The sequence below is a fragment of the Panthera onca genome, chromosome B4 (genome assembly GCF_046562875.1).
Source record: "Panthera onca isolate mPanOnc1 chromosome B4, mPanOnc1 haplotype 2, whole genome shotgun sequence".
Taxonomy (NCBI): Eukaryota; Metazoa; Chordata; class Mammalia; order Carnivora; family Felidae; genus Panthera; species Panthera onca.
Window position 1 is genome coordinate 55,471,781 of NC_138345.1, and position 18,153 is coordinate 55,489,933.

At 37.1% G+C, this 18,153-nt stretch overlaps 1 protein-coding gene across 2 annotated transcripts in view; it reads right to left on the reverse strand.

Annotated features, from left to right (window-relative positions):
- Positions 1–18,153, reverse strand: part of ST8SIA1 (ST8 alpha-N-acetyl-neuraminide alpha-2,8-sialyltransferase 1) — a 153,948-nt gene that overhangs the window by 44,229 nt on the left and 91,566 nt on the right. For both annotated transcript variants that reach the window (XM_060658152.3, XM_060658151.3), the window contains exon 4: positions 10,662–10,754. In XM_060658152.3, the coding sequence (XP_060514135.1) occupies positions 10,662–10,754 (93 nt within the window). The remainder of the gene's footprint in view (positions 1–10,661; positions 10,755–18,153) is intronic.

The following is an 18,153-nucleotide window of genomic DNA, read 5'->3' on the forward strand; positions in this document are numbered from 1 at the left end:
GCTGGTTAAGTGTCTGACTTTGGCTCAGGTCATAATCCTGCAGTTTGTGGGTTTGAGCCCCACATTGGGCTCTCTGCTATCAGTGTGGAGCATGCTTCAGAGTCTCTGTATCCCGCACTCTCTGCCCCTCCCCTGCTCACATTCTCTCTCTCTCTCTCTCTCTCTCTCTCTCTCTCTCTCTCAAAAATAAACACGTAACATGCTGACAGCTCGGGGCTTGGAGCCTGCTTCTGATTCTGTGTCTCCCTCTCTCTCTTCTCCTCCCCTCCTTGCACTCTGTCTCTCAAAAAAAAAAATAAATAAATAAATAAAAATAAACATTAAAAAAATAATAAACACTTAAAGAAATTAAATCTTAAAAAAATCTTTCTATTGAAAAATTAAAGCAATTTAACAATAGAAACTTAAAGAGACCTGTTCTTATAATTCAAGTTAAGAAGTAAGCATTTTTCAATAAGAATATATAACTGATTTTAACCAATATATAATCACATACAATTATAATTAATAATTTCCAAAACTATATTCTATTTAACCCACGTAATTCATATGCTCCAGTAAAATTAATTACAAATATAAATTTAACAATAAAGTAATTTTCACAGAGACTATAGAAATATTCATATACATACTAATAATTATTACTATTTTACCTTTTTTGGTGAGGTTAATTAGTAAAATTCATTAATAGCTGAAAAATCTTAAATCACTGAATATATAATCAACTCCATGAAATGGAATTCTTCACAGATGGACCCCCACCGTCTTGTCCAAAGAAGCTCTTAGCACGTATGGAGTTTGGTAAGATAATTAGCCAGTTTCAGACGTTACATTTAAGGTTGCCTCCCACAATTAAGCTGGGGCACAAATGCCTTAGCTCTAAGGAAATACCTTTGTGAGTCAAGAGGGTGTCTCTACATTTCAAAGGGGGCATGCAGTCAACAAAAGTGTAGCACCTCCCAGAATTTCAATCTGAATATTCCTAGTAAAGTTACACTTTCAAGTTACATTTTCTGCCCCTAAGTGCCATTATTCAGAGCACAAATCATGTTGATTCCAGATGAAACAGTGCCTCCACCATTTATACACACACAAATGCATAGGTGTATTAGAAATCTGAAGAGTAAAAGAAGGTGAGAGGGGAGGACACAGGGAAATAATATCAGGACACATAGTTTCTGAAAAACAATTTATAATTGGTTTTAGACATTTCAGTTCTTTCCTAGACAACCTGCCTAAGGTTCCCAAAGATTTCTCTCCTGCTCCTTACCACCTCTCCTTTTTCTAGCCCTTCTTTATTTCTTTTTCTCCTCTCTTCTGGCTCATCCCAATGGCTCTATACTTTTCTACTACTCATATTCAACTCTGGAATCAATACCACATCCTTGAGTCTCTCCCTAACTCCCAGAAATTAGCAATAAATAGTTTCATACACAACACACTTTCTAAACAAAATTCTGGTGCTGTTAACATTTTTCCTGCTATGCTATATGCAAAGTGGTTAAGTAACTTATCTCAGACCATACAGCCAATGCTGTCTTTCCAGTAATCTGCCTTCAATTTCTCCTTTCCTTCCACTCCAACTGAAACTCATTGACATTCTGCTGATCACCAAAAATATACAACTGAAGTAAATATTAAAAAGAAGGTTGGGAGGGGTACAAATTTTTGGTACAGTGGTCTCAATATGTTGCATGTCAATATAGATCCAGTGTAAAGATTCTTAAACTGCTACTTTTGCTGAGGCACCCCCTAATGTTTCATCACTGGCTTGCAACCTATTCTCTCTCCATGGACCTGCATCAAATTGCCAGGAGAATTTAGGCTACTCTAAAATCTATTTACTAATGATGAATTAATGCTTTTAGAGTAACATTTGCTCTGACCTGCTATTTAATGCTAAAGGATTGGAAGATCACAGAGTGGGAGGGAAGGGAGGAAATAAATGGACACTGACGTAATAACTACTCTGCCTCAGGAGTTGGGTTCCCGGTGCCATGCTCACTTCCACTGCCCCCAGGAAAATGTTACTAGAAAGACCAGAGAACGTTCTGACTTTCTAAATTCAGCACACAAAATGTGAGGTCCAAGCTAATATCACTTGGATCTGGAGGGACAAGAACACATACACACAAATCGGGGTTTTATTCATATAGTCTGCCCTTCTAACTCACAGGGAGGCTGTATCATCAAAATGAGTTCTTATTAAGAGAAAATATAAAATAAAGCCTGTTTTTAAAATTTTTTTAATGTTTATTTATTCTTGAGAGAGAGACAGAGTGTGAATGGGAGAGGGGCAGAGAGAGAGGAGACACAATCACAGAATCCGAAGCAGACTCCAGGCTCCGAGCCTTCAGCACAGAGCCCGACACAATATGGGCCTCAAACTTAGGAGCCCTGAGATCATGACCTGAGCCGAAGTCGGATGCTTAACCGACTGAGCCATCCAGGCGCCCCACAAAGCCTTTTTTAATGATTCTTTCCTATTATCAACTCTTGCAGCAAATTTTGAAAATGTTGACTTATTCCTTAGAGATTTTCTATGCATAAAACTTTATATAATTAAAGCATATACATGTTTATATACTTATTTTTTCACCTAATACTCTAACATGAGCATTTGCTATTTATTAAAATTATTCATGAACTGGATGGTAGATAATTTTGTCAGTCAACTATGTTCACACAGCAAATACTGTTTCTTAAGCAAAGGTAATTTTTTATATAGTTGTAAAATTCCATTACATCCCATTGCCAAAGAAACATTAGGAACTTTGTATAACTGTATAAAAAGCAACTAATTCTTTAAAGAATTAACATTTTTTAAAGTCAGCAAAAAAAAAATGATTCATGAATGTTATTTCTAAATTTCCTTGCATACTATTCCATCAGTACAGACATATGGTAAGTTACAGAAACACTGGTGAATTTTTATATGTTTAAAGAGTGTCATTGTTTTCAAATTATCCATAGCATGATATGTATATTTGTATACAGCAGGAGTTTTCCCTTTGTTTTTAGAATGGGTTTGTAGAAAAATAATGAAAAGCCTATTTTAAAATAATTTTTATTTACCACCTTTTCAAAAATTCACTTCAGACATTTCAAAAAAATCTGCATTGGCCTTTTTAATCCCCTCTGCTGTATTTTTTGGTTTTAGGTTATGCTTTTCTGGTTCCTGTTCTTGTTGCTACTTCTACGGAGATCCTGGGACTTTAAGTCTATCCTGTCACGGGATGAATCTTGGGGGATCCTCCGGGGGAGCTGAGTTTATTTTGAAAGTTCGAAGGATATGAATTGTTAGGCGTAAGGGCAGATTGTAGCAGGTTATATTTTCTAAAGGTGATCATGACAATGTTTCCTATCATACATACCCTTCTAACAATGTGACTTTGATATTCCTGCTAACAAGAGGTAGATCTGTGCTAGGACTCCTCCCCCTTGAACCTGGTGGGCCTGTGTTATTGCTTCAAACAAGACTATGATAGAATTGACACTGGGTGTGAGGAAACTAAGAAGCCACTTCTGATGTGAGGTTATAAAAATGTCATGTGCTTCTGGGGGTCTGGGTGGCTCAGTCGGTTAAGTGTCTGACTTCAGCTCAGGTCACAGTCGCACAGTTTGTGAGTTTGAGCCCCTCATCAGGCTCACTGCTGTCAGCACAGAGCCTGCTTTGGATCCTCTGTCTCCCTCTCTTTCTGCCCCTCCCCCCCAAAAAATAAATAAACATTTAAAAATAAATTTAAATTTAAATTTAGGGGCGCCTGGGTGGGTCAGTCGGTTGGGCAGCCAACTACAGCTCAGGTCATGATCTCGTGGTCTGTGAGTTCGAGCCCCGCATCAGGCTGTGTGCTGACAGCTCAGAGCCTGGAGCTTGCTTCCGTTTCTGTGTCTCCTTCTCTCTCTGCCCTTTCCCTGCTTGCTCTCTGTCTCTGTCTCTCTCTCTCTCAAAAATAATAAACATTAAAAAAAAATTTTTTTAATTTAAATTTAAAAAATGCCATGCGTTTCCACTTTGTTCTCTTTGGATACTAGCTTTGGGGGAAGCCAGCTACCATGTAAACAGTCCATCTGTCCTGAGGCTGTCATGCTGTGAGGGAGTCCAAATTAGCCCATGAAGAGAGACCCCATAGTGAGCCCTAAGACTATAGGGAGAAAGAGAGATGTCCCAGCTGCTCCCCAATCCTTTGCCATTTCAACTCCAGCCACTGGGTGAGAGGCCATGAGCCAGATCTGCACAGCCTAGTCCTTCCCAAACTCCTGACCCACAGAAACTGTGAAACACACTGAAAATGATTGTTGCTGTTTAAGCTATGAAAAGCGATGCGTTATTGTGCAGTAAAACTGAAACAAGAGTTTTAAAACACTTCAACTCTGATCTCACGTTCCCAATTTATGTGATGTTATTTTCCAGTACTTTTGTTGTATCTTTTGTTTTGACACCATCAACCAAAATCGTATGCAAAGACAATGTATAGTTATTATTTTATGCACATGAGGTTTGTTTAGATTCATTCATATGCTTACCAATTTCTTTGCATACCAGCTTTTTCTTCTGAAGGAACATTCTTTTTTTCCTGAGATACATTCTTTAGAATTTCTTTTAGTGAAAGTGTACTGGTGATAAATACTCTCCTTGTCTGTTTTTCAGAAACAGACATTTTCTTTTGGAAAATAATTTGCTGAGTACTCATCTCTATGTTGATCGTTTCTCCTTTCAGTGCTTTGAAGGTACTTTTCCAGTGCTTTCTCACTTCCATTTTTACTATTTGAGGACGTTTGCTTTTTAATTGATTACCATTCTTTTGTAGGTTATCTGTCTTTTCTACCTGGCAGCTTTTTACAGTTTCTTGTTACCTTTAGTTCAGTTTTACTAAAGTGGTCTAGGTTTGCATTTTTTAAAAAAGTTAATTGACTGTGTTTGATGCTTCATGTTTCCTGTATTTATGGATTACATTATTTTTTAATTCTAAAAAAGTCTCAATCTTTACCTTTATTTTATAATTCCACAACTCTAATGTAGTCCCTTCTCATTCTATTCTCCACATTTGGTTATCTTGCTTCCATATTTTCTCCATCCTAGACTCCAGCTCACCAATTCTCCTTCAGCTATGTGTAATCTGATGTGTATTCCTTTCAACAATCATACTTTTCATTTCTAAATGTTCTACTTGGCTCTTGTTCAGGGTTACGTAGTTAATTTTGATATTCTCTTATTGGCTTATTCCTTTTGTTCTATAAAAATTTCATTCTTAGTTATATACTGCATTCGACAATTCCAGTATATTCTAAGGCATTTGTATCTGTAATTTGTCATTTGCTCTTTGCCTCTGAGGACTCTCAATTTTAATGGCCTGTGTGCATTTCAGTGTTTGCTACATGAGCTTATGTTTATTTGAAAGTGATATATGGGAATTCCAAGAGTTTTCCTCCAGAAGAAATATGTGCTTCTGTTGGAAGCTAGGGGCTGCTAAGGACATGGGATCACATTAAATCCCACAGGAGCATAGTAGGTCCTGGGCTTGATCTCCAGCTCTCAGCATTGAGATCAGAATTTTATATCTCATAGTTAGTTTTAGTTCCCTCATTTTCTATTTTGTGGGGTTTTGTTTGTTTGTTTGGGGAGAGGTGTGCAGATACCCTTGGAGAGTCCCTAAATTTGATGAACCCAATAATACATTTGAAAATGTTTTATCCAAGAACAAAACGTATTCCATCAGGAGAGTTCTCCTGAATAGCTCTGGTGGATATCAGCCAGAACAGCTTCTACCGGACACAGTTATATTACCTCATTTGTATCTCTCACCATCGTCAAGACAATTTTATTCTCACTTGACAGATGGGAGGTTAAGGAACTAACGTTACTAGCCAGCAAGTAGAAGCACTCGTCAGTACTGGCACCAGAATTTGAACACAAATCGGTTGAAAGCCAAACTTGTGTTCCTCGCCATTATGTATGTAATATTGCCTCCCAGACACAAACTTCATAAAGATCTCTACCCTTTTAGAAGCATCTCTGCTCTGTCTTCTACTCTCTCTAGTTCCAGTTTTAGTATCTGCTTTTTAATGCTCTTGTATCATGACAGACGTTAGACTGAGCGGCTATCAGTGACTGCCAAGCCTTGATGCAAACACTGATAAGCTGCTCTGAGTTTGGAGAGAAAAGAAAAAAGAAGTCATCCGGCAGAACAGATATGGAAGTTTCAGGAACACAATCTGAGACATGAGTCATATAGAATTTTAAAGAGAAACTGCTATAATCTTCTTTAGAGCAAAGTTATTTTCCTCTATGCTCAAATTATTTTTTAAAAGTACAGAAATAAAACAAGCAATTGTTCTCCCTGCTAATATTGCTACACTCCCAATTGTCTTTAGCAAAAGCAGAGGCAATAACCATTGGATGAAGTCTCTTCCACTTGTATGGAAAGAGATTACCCAGGCTTTATATGATATTAAGAACCTCACAATAAATATTGGGGTCTCATATCAAGTCCTCCTAATGAATTAAAAGTTAAGCATGTACAAATTTTAAAAAGCTAATTCCACCATTCACTTATACTCCATTTGTTCTAAAGATTTTATTTCCTAATTCATGTCAACTTTTTTTAAAAAAAGAGTAAATAAGTCTTCCCAGTTAAGTATTCCACTAATACTATTTTGAAATATCTGTTACTAAAAAATTCATCTCCTCATCTTAAGATCATAGATATTTTAACCGACACCAAAACAAAATATTTTCTTTAAAAAAAGCTTATTTATTTTGAGAGAGAGAGAGAGAGAGCCAGGGAGGAGGAGAGAGAGAGAGGGAGGGAGAGAATCCCAAGCAGGCTCCTTTAGCCTGTTGTTAGTACAGAGCCCAATGTGGGGCTCAATCTCACCAACCATGAAATCATGACCTCCACGGAAATCTAGAGTCAGACACTTAACCAAATGAGCCACCCAGGTGCCCCCCAAAAATCTCTTTTTATAAGATAAATCAAACCACATTCAAATTTGATTTGTAAAATTTGGTTTCACGAGATTTTTAAAATATATTCATTCATTCCACAAACATTTACTCTGCATGTCTTGAATGCTAAACAACATGCTAGGGTCTAAAGAGCAAGGTGAAAGATTCTTGACTCCAAGCTGCTCACACCTGTACTACCGCCTCTCATATGCCTACCTGGAAACACACACACACTCAGGACCCTGATGCTCTTTGTTAGTGGCTGCAAATAATCATTTCCCAAGTTAGAGCTTCAAAGTTTACAAATGAATTCTTAATGTCATAATAGGACAATCAATTAAGTTCCAGTTTTTATGTATAATAATCATTTTCCCAAATACATACTGAACTCCTGTTGCAGGTAAATGGCTAATTGAGTTTTCAACTCTACTGCAAAAACTGTATTGAAACAAGCTTTGAGAAGTCTCATCTCTATTTTTACATCATGTTACTGTAGAATGACTCAGGCTAGGCCAAGTAAATTTTAAATATTTGTGAGTAATGGAAACTATGGAAAATCTGATTAAAAAAATGCTATAATATGTGCACATACATGAAAGTTTTGTATAAATTTCAGAAGGGGTTCAGGGAACCCCTAAAACTCTTCAACAGACCATTCAATAGGATCATGGGAATATCTGCTGACTGTCAGCAACTCCAGGGTGGGAACTTCAGCCGTGTGTCATTCAAGTTAGTACTCCCTGTCCCAGAGCAGATTTCAAATAGTATTTGTTGAATGAACATCCTGGCAGCATTGTTCTTGTGAAGCTTGCATTTTTATCTCCTCTTCCCCTGTGAATTTCCAAGTTCCACTTCCACATATATCCTTTCCTAAAACTTATCCGACAGCCTAGGCAACAATCTTTTTTCCAGGCCCTACTTTCATAATTCTCCCTTCTCCACTTCACAAAAGGCACACCTCCTATCACCCAAATATTACAATGATGCATTGTCTCAGAGGGTAAAAACCACTCAGGCAGGCAAACAAAGAAACATTTCCAAGATACAGTTTCTGAGGGAGTGTCCCTTGAGAAAGAACAAAAAGATCCTTATAAAAAATACAAAGAAGCTATACTTCATTTTATCCAGAGGATAAACTACTGGCAATCCCCATACCTTACTTCTATGTTGAGGAATTAGAATTCAGAAGTAAGATGATTATATGGGTTACATTTTAACACCTACTTGAATTAAAAGGTGGTCAGCCTTTTTCTTACAGAAAGACAATTTGACTTCTGAATTACTTCAACAAAGAACACTGACTTTGTTAGAAGGGCAGGTAACATCCAAAGAGCTGTATCTGCATTTCTGAGACTTTGGCAATATATATTTAAAGCATATGCACAATACAGAATACACTGAAAGTACATACTTGGTGAAATATAACCTTATGCCAAAAAATTAGATAACTTAAAAATGATCAAGGAAACAATGATGGATTTTTAAAATACTTTTAAAGGATATTTAAACAAAACTATTTGAGGCCCAAGGAATTAGAAGCAGTATGTTGATGAAGGGGTAACCCCATGAACAGATCCTTGCTGTCATCTACCTACAAAACTCAGCAAAGAAAGGAAGCGAACAATAGCAGTGAATTTGAACATCCAATACACTCTGCTGCCATATTAGAACAACCTCTCTTCTCTGAGCCCATAACAAAGCACTCAGAAGGTAAGCGTGACTTCCTGCAAAGCCCTTTCTAACCTTGCGTCTCAACTGTCCTAACTAATCTCTTTGTTCTGGGTGCAGTCAAGAAGAATGCACTTTATATCCACTGAACAACAATTTGTGAAGAAGTCAGATCTCATGTTATGCATTCTTACCACACACACACACACACAAAACAGAAGCCCAAGGAAACTTTTGGAGGTGATAGATATGTTTAGTACCTTGAGTGTGGTAGTAAGTATCATTAGTGTATGCATATGCCCCAAATCATCAAATTATATACATTAACCATGCAGGTTATACCTGCAATTACACCTCAATAAAACTGTTTTTTAAAAGATAAGAATGCACTCTAAACAATATATCCTAACAAAGGCTATAGCAGAGTTCCTTGCTGAGAATTTCTTTTAAAGAAATCAATAATGCTATCTTCTCTAACCTTATTTTTGCTACCATAATTATGTGTCCTCCTATACATATATTTATTTTATTGAAAGACAATAAAAGTATTGTTATAAAAATAAATATTCACATGGATTGAATTTCTTAAATATGAAAAATGAAACTATAAATGCACTAGAAAAATACAAGATAATATTTTTTTATGGAGGGGATGTGGATAAGGAGGATCATCCAAAGAAAGATTGAAAAATAAAGCCATAAAGGAAAAGGAAATTTCAATGCATAAAACGTGTTAAATTTTGAAAGGACATAAGTTAAAAGATCTATGATACGCTAGAAGGAAATATTTGCTACATATACAGCAAACATATCTATAATATAAATAGTTAATATCTATCATACAAACCATTCCTATAAATCAACAGGAATATATTTTTTAAAAGAAAAATCACACAAAATGAGCAAAAAATACAAGCAGGCAATTCACAGGGGAAATACTAATAATCAATACCCACTCAGCCTTTGCTGTATTCAGAAAAATGCATATTAAGTAAAAAGTAATATATCATCTCCCACCTAACAAACTGCCAAAAACTTAAAAGATGAATAGTACATAATGTCGTTTTTAGTATTGGGAAACAGGTAGTCTTATCGTTTACAAAAGAGAAAGTAAATGGTACATTTTAGAAGGGTGATTTCACAGTATCTGTCAAAATTAAAAATTGTTGGGTTGCATTTCTAAAGATCTATTGTGTGAGAATGCTTACTGTTAAACCCAAACAAGCAGGTGCAGCATTGCTTATAAAGTGACACACAGGTGCTAGTCACTTGGATAGGACTCCTTTAGATTACAACTGGCTGAGCCCACAACATCTGGGTATTTCAGTCCTAATTGCTAGTTATCTGTATGGGAGAATATGAGGCAATGTTGGATTCCTCTTTTCACAGGGATTGAGTCATTCTCTATAATGAATAATCCTTGGAGAAACAGCCCATAGTGTACTGACCGGCTTCATCAACTAGAGACCAACCCACCGAAGCTTCCACACCAGCTGTCAAGATCTCTAGAATTGATTTGGGAGCAAGAATTTTCCATCTGAGTTCCTAAATCTGATTGATTGTAACATAGTATAAGATCATCACATGATTAAAAATTCCTTTGCATTCTAACAATATTATTATGTTCATGCATACATGTACAGTAGGTTGGTCATTTTTTGTTTTTATTCTTTAACAAAACCAATATTAACGCAGTTCACCAATCAATGCCAATCAACGAGTTGGGACAAAAGCCAAGAAGTTGGAGAGTAGTAGGAATGACTAAGCAGGCTATTGCTTGTTTTGAGCAAAACAATGAATTTTCATGTTATTTCTATCACCTCTAAAGGAAAGAAACAGAGTCCCAGAAGAAGCATAAAATAGTGTTTAGATTCCCATAATCCTGCTTAGTTTATTTACAATTCTCTCCTTCATTTTTCCTGCCTGTCCAGATGGGTTTCTTCTTTATTTCTCAAACTGAATTATGTTCACTGTCTTTAAGATGTTAAATACTTCAAAGGCCTTCCTCTTTAGTTCCTCACAAACAAAAGTCATAAACTCTTACCTTTGCCGAATTATGCTGGGGTTAGCTGTCACTAAATGACTTTTGGATCCAACATCTTTAGTGTATTCACTTGACAAAGGAGGAAGATTGCATCTAGAGAAACAAAAACATTTTAGAATGATTTACAAACTTTTAAATCAAGTCTGTTTTCATGACAAATGGGAATTTTACTAGGTCTAGCTCAGTTCAAAAATAATCATTTTTATCACCTCTTCCTTTTAATAGTCATTAGATGACTAACTATAACCATCTTAAAAGTGCAGTCATAAAAACTAGTCCTGTTTAGAAGAAAGAAAATGTCAGTTAGAGAGTTAAGTGATCTATTAAAAAAGAGACATTAACTATTCCATTCAAAATATTTTTGAGGTGGTAGGACAGGAAGTATTAGGCTTGAAACTGGAACTCAAGAGGGTGTGGTACATTAAGGACACAGGACTACAGTGTTCTCTGTATACCCCAAAACCTCAAGACACAGGTAAGAATTGTATTTGCTTATGGTTTTTCTTTCTTTTCCCAAATTCTAAATTTTACAATGTACATTCAGAGCAAACTCTGCCATCTAAATCAATATATGCCCAATGTATGTGTTGACTACTGGTGAACACATAGTGATTTGTTATCTAAAGAAATGCACTGATTCTCCACTGTCCCAGTTCAGCCAAGGGAAAGAGTACAGGTGATGGTTTCCTGGTGACAAAAATAACTCCCCTCCCTCACCACACACACACACACACACACACACACACACACACACCACCCCAGCAGCGCCGGCTGCTTTCTTTGGCCACAATGTCTTATGAATGTTTACAATGGAAAATATGGCAACTGTATATCCAAATTCCATGGCTTTCTACCAGGGGAACATTAGGCAAGTTAATTCATCTGCCTGGCCTCAGTTTCCCCATTACACAAAATGAGGATAATGGCTTTTCCTTTCTAATGAGGCTGTTCTAAGGATTACAGTAAAAAATGTGTAAGAAGTCCCTAGCTTGATACCTCACACATAGTAAAAACTAAAAAATATCATGTATCAGAAGTATATATACATATAACTAAATATATACATATTATTTATGAAGACCCTAAATGAATCTGTACTTTACATTAGGTTTTCTTTTATTACTCTGTCCTACTTTCTCCTCTCCACCCATAGCTCTAACTTGACTCCTACCACATCAGGGCATGTCTAACTTGTCACTATTTCAACAAACTAAAACTTCATGCGTTCATAGTGAACAAGAGCTCTGCCATTCCCCCAACTACTAAATTTGCCTTACAAATTTCCCCAGGGCATGGAAATGTCCATGCACCCACTCAGCTGATCAGCTCAAGTTCCTTGATGTTATCTTGTATTTGCCCTGTGACTCCTACCACATTAGGGCATCCTGGGTGGAACTTGTCTCAGTTGATTTGGAATGTTCCTTTCATCTGCTCTACAGTAATGAGATATTGGGTTTTCAGGCAGCTACCCACAGATTAATTGGTCAGGCAGTTGGTGACTTTTGCTGTGTGCCCACTAAGAACAAACACAATGGTCACTGTGAGCGGGTGAAGGGGAAGCCAAGTCACAGGGGCTCCTCTTGAGATGTCTAGAGCCTAGTGGTCACACCATATCTCGCGGGGTTTCTGAGAACCCTTGTGGGGGAATGAGCTTAAGCATTACCAACCAGGCTCATCCGGCAATGGTGCTATGATCTTGTGATTTAACTGACCTTTGCAAAGATGAAGGTGATTTCAAGGATAAAACATAAGCTAAAATTTGGGCATTTATCTCGTAAGGAAGATTTGATCTTGATAACATTTTAGAATCAAACATGTTACAGAAAAACTATAACCTCTGAATACCGCTGGGGAGTTCAGCCAACTTGTTTTGACATTATTAATGACACATAGCAGTATTTAATTCCCGTAGGTTGACCCATGGTTCCTATGTCTGGGTTCCTTTATACCTTCTGTCACATAGTAAAAGCTCAAGAAAAACTCCCGGATACTGATTGTCAAATCCTACAACACAGGGAAATGCTTAAAACAATTAAGATAACCTTTTAACATATGCATTTCTGGAAAATAATGACACTGTATTTTGGTGTAAGTATCTGCCTTAAGTTCTTCTGGGTAAACTTTCTCTTCAAGTGCAAATGTCTGTGGCACTTCCTTAGAGCTCTTTTCTTAGAAAAAGCACACTGTAATTTTAGCTCCTCAATTCCTAAATTGATAATTACATAGATTTACAAAGAAGGCATATTTAATACAAATTGTTTCTAATAAGGCTTAATTGTGTAAAAGTGTTTCAAAATTTGTATTATTGTTTGTTGGCACAATTAACAGATATTAATGGCTAATGTGTCTTGGTAACCGTGCTCATGATCCTGAAAGATTGATCACAGAATTGATGAGAAATGAGTATTCTTTGAATTGGGGAGTAAAGTGGTTGGGTTTGGTGAAGAAGAATGTTTAAACAGAAAAAAAAAATTATAAAAGTACTTTTAAAATGTCATACATATCATTCATCATCAGGGAAATACAAATCAAAACTACAATGACATATCACCTGACACCTGTGACAATGGCTAAAATTAACAACACAAGAAATAACAGGTGTTGGCAAGGATCAGGAAAAAGGGGAACCCTCTTGTACTGTTTGTAGGAATGCAAACTGGTACAGTCACTCTGGAAAACAATATGGAGTTACCTTAAAAAGTTAAAAATTGAACTACCCTATCATCCAGCAATTGAACTGCAAGGTACTTACTCAAAGAATACAAACACACTAATTCAAAGGGATACACCCTGATGTTTGTTGTGCATTATCTACAACAATAGCCAAACTATGAAAACAACCCAAGTGTCCATCAACTGATGATCAGATAAAGAAGTGGTAATCATATACATAATGGAATATTACTCAGCCATAAAAAAGAATGAAATCTTGCCATTTGCAGTGATGAGGATGGAGCTAAAGAGTATTGTGCTGATGAAATAAGTCAGTCAAATAAAGAGAAATACCATATGATTTCACTCATATGTGGAATTTAGGAAACAAAACAATCGAGCATAGGGGGAAAAGGAGAGACGCAAACCAGGAAACAGACTCTTAACTACATCGAACAAACTGATGGTTACTAGAGGAGAGGTGTGTGTGGGGATGGGCTGAATAGGCCATGGGGATTAAGGAAGGCACTTGTTGTGATGAGCACCAGGTATTGTGAGGAAGTATTGAATCACTATATTGTATACCTGAAACTAGTATTATAATGTATGCTAACTAACTGGAGTTTAAATAAAAACTTTAAAAAATGTTATACATAATTAAGTATGCAAAATACACATTTGAGCCTAATTCCAAGGTACCAAAATTATGTTACCCTCACTTGTATCTCTGAGCCACCCAAATCATCTCCAAGATGCAATTACCATTACCTCTGGCTTCTAGACCTTCCAGATAAATTTTATTCAACAATATTATTTTTTAAGTGTTCTATTGGGTTATAGAGCAAACATTTACTTTGAAAAACAAGAAATCGGGGTGCCTGGGTGGCTCAGTTGGTTAAGCGGCCGACTTCCGCTCAGGTCATGATCTCGTGGTCCGTGAGTTTGATCCCCACGTCGGGTTCTGTGCTGACCGCTCAGAGCCTGGAGCCTGTTTCAGATTCTGTGTCTCCCTCTCTCTCTGCCCCTCCCCCGTTCATGCTCTGTCTCTGTCTCAAAAATAAATAAACGTTTAAAAAAAATTAAATAAAAAAGAAAAACAAATAAATTTTTAGCATTAGAAAATGTACTTGAAGAGGGCACTTGTGATAAGCACTGGGTGATACATATAAGTAATGAATAACTAAATTCTACTCCTGAATCCAATATTACACTATATGTTAACTAACCAGAATTTAAATTCAAACGTTAAAAAGTAACAAATAAAGTAAAATTTTAAAAATGCACTTGAAAATACCTAAGCAAAGAAAAGTGTGATATTGTTATATCCTAATACTGAAAAAACACTTTGAAGTAATGTGGTATGTCACTGTGTGCAGGTAAGGCTGTTTTTGGATCTGTTCTCTCACTGTAACTGTCCCTGCACCCTATAGTCTAATACCAGACATACTACATGCTTTCTAATCATATGTACTCACTAAATATTTAATTTTGAATGGATGATACTACTTCAATTTTCTCAGGGTGCCCAAAAATTGTGCATGAAGCAACCATTTCTAAGTAGATCCATAAATGGTCAAATAAGAATAATTTATAAACAGATTATCAACCCTTAATTACTCTCATATTATAAACCATAAATGAGGCTTTTAAAGAATTTGAGTGCATTATGAAAATGGCCCTATTCTTTGCAGGGATTCAAGACGGTGGCATAGGAAGACCCCATACTCATCTCCTCCCCTGGGCACACCAAATCTACAGCTAAATATAGAATAACTCTCCCTGGAAAAGACCCGAAAACAGGCTGAATAGTAATTCCACAACAAAAGATAAATGGGCCACATCAAGAAGGGTAGGAGAGGCAGAGACACGGTCTTGTCACAAACCCCACTCCTGGTATGGCAACCCACAGGTGGGAGTGATCTCACAATTACAGAGCATATCCCTAAGGAGAAAAGTACTTGAGCCCCAGATCATGCACCCCAACCCCTGGGACTTGCATCAGAGAGACGAGGCCCCAAAATGTCTGGCTTTGAAAACCAGCATGGCTTATACCCAGAAGACCCAAAGGACTATAGGAAACTAAGACTCCCATCTTAAAAGGGCTCATGCACAGACTCATTTACCCTGGGAATCAGCACGAAAATGGCAAGTTGAAAAGCACCTTGACCATATGTGAATGAAATGCATGGGCTAATCTTAAAGCATCTGCCAGAAGGGCAAGGGTCTGTTGGAACTCTCTTCAGGAATGGAGGTGATTCCACGGGTTATTTTTGCACTCTCCTACCTTGCTGGCACCACTTTCCCTGAACTAGTGCTCCAATTCCCTCCTTTGATATAAAATTCCAAACTTAGCAGGCATGAATCCTATTGTTCCTCTGCCCTGCCGAAGCCTGTGGAAGGACATGCTCCAGTCTGGTGCTGTCTTGTAGACCCGTGTCTCCAAAGTCAGCAGCTGCATGCAGGACACACAAAGGATGCCCCTCAAACACCTGGCTCTGGGCCAAGGGGAACTTGTGTATCTGGGCCCCACAGGTCTTAAACAATTAGAGAAACAGTTCCTGGCAGGCAACCAACCCCAGGTCACTGAACAGACATCAAACTAAAACAGATCCCCATCTTCCTGTAACCATTCTTTGAAGACCGGGACACATAACTGTTTGACATAATACATAGACACAAACACAGAGTGTCAAGAAAAATGAGGAAAAGAGGTATATTCTTCAGTTGAAAGAACAAGATAAGACCCCAGAACAAAATCTTAATGAAATGGAGATAAGTAATTTACCTGATAGAGTTCAAAGTAATGATCACAAAGATGTTCACCAATCTCAGGAGAGTGGATGAACACAGAAAGAATTTCAACAAACAGATATAAAATATAAAAAAGTACCAAACAGGGGCACCTGTGTGGCTCAGTCAGTTAAGCATCTGACTCTTGATATTGGCTCAGGTCATGATCTCACCATCTGTGGGACTGAGCCCCATGTCCGGGCTCTGCGCTGGCAGCATGGAACCTGCTTGGGATTCACTCTCTCCCTCTCTCTCTGCCCCTGCCCCACTTGCTCTCTCTCTCTCTCTCTCTCTCTCTCACAAAATAAATAAACATTTAAAAAATTTTAAAAAAGAAAATACCAAACAGAAGTCATAGAGTAGAAAAATACAATAACTGAACTGAAAAATACACTAGAGGGTTTCAACAGCAGAGTAGATGAAATAGAAGAAAGTATCAGTCATCTGGAAGGCAGGACATTGGAACTCACCCAAACAAAGCAGCAAAAAGAAAAAAAGAAAAAAAAACTTTGAAGTGAAGATAGTTTAAGAACCTCTGGGACAACATCAAGTAGATCAACATTTGCATAATATGGGGGATACCAGGAGGAAAGGAGAAAGGACAGAAAATTTACTTGAAGAAATGATTACTGAAAACTTCCCTAACCTGGGGAATGAAATAGACATTCAGATTTAGAAAGTCCAGAGAGTTAAAAAAAAAAAAAAGACACATCTCGAGACCCACACAAGGACACATTATAGTTAAAATGTCAAAAGTTAGGAGTGCTGGGTGGCTCAGTCAGTTAAGCACCCAACTCTTGATTTTGGCTCAGGTCATGATCTCATGGTTTGTGGGATCAAGCCTTGTGTTGGGCTCTATGCTAACAGAGCAGAGCCTGCTTGGGATTCCCTCTCTCTCTCTTCCTGTGTCCTTTCCCTGGCCTCTCTCTCTCTCTTTCTCTCTCTCTCTCTCTTTCAAAATAAATAAATAAACTTTTAAAAAATATCAAAGTTAAAGATAGAATCTTAAAGCAGCAAGAGAAAAACAACTTAATATATATAAGGAAACCCTCTTAAGACTATATTCAGACTTTCAGCAGAAACCTTGCAGACCAGAAGGAAATGGCATGATATATTCTAGGTATGGAAAGCAAAAAACTGCCAATCAAGAAGACTCTACCTGGCAAGGTTATCATTCAATTGAAGGAGAGATAGAGGGCTTTCCAGACAAGCAAAAACTAAAGGACCACCATCAAACTGGCCTTACAAGAAACGTTAAAGGAACTTCTTTAGGGCACCTGTATGGCTCAGTTAAGTGTCTGACTTTGGCTCAGGTCATGATCTCACGGTTCATGGGTTCGATCCCCACCTCGGGCTCTGTGCTGACAGCTCAGAGCCTGGAGCCTGCTTTGGATTCTGTGTCTCCCTCTCTCTCTGCTCCTCCCCTGCTCATGCCCTGTATCTCTGTGTCTCTCAAAAATGAATAAACATTAAAAAAAATTTAAGGAACTTCTTTAAACTGAAGAGAAAGGGCACTTATTAATAACAAGAAAACATATGAAAGTATAATTTTCATTGGTAAAGGCAAATATATAATAAAGGTAATGGACTAATCGTTTACAAAGTTACCATGAAGGTTAAAATATAAAACGAGTAAAAATAATTATAATTACAATAATTAGTTAAAGGATACACAAAATAAAAGGATGTAAAACATGACATCAAAAACAAAACATGGACAGAGGACTAAAAATGTATGGCTTTAGTATGTATTCAAACTTAACTTGCTATCAACTTAAAATAGACTAGTCTGAATATATAGGCTGATATATGTAAGCCTCATGGTAGTCACAAAGCAAAAACTTACAGTAGTATACAAAAGATAATAAGAATGGAATTGGAACATAACACTGAAGAAAGGTATCAAACCATATGGGGGAGAGTACAAAAGAAGAAGAAACAAAGAGGAACTAGAAAAAGCCAGAAAACAATGAACTAAATGACAAAAGTACATACCTACCTATAATTAGTTTAAATATAAGTGGACTAAATTCTCCAGTCAAAAGACATA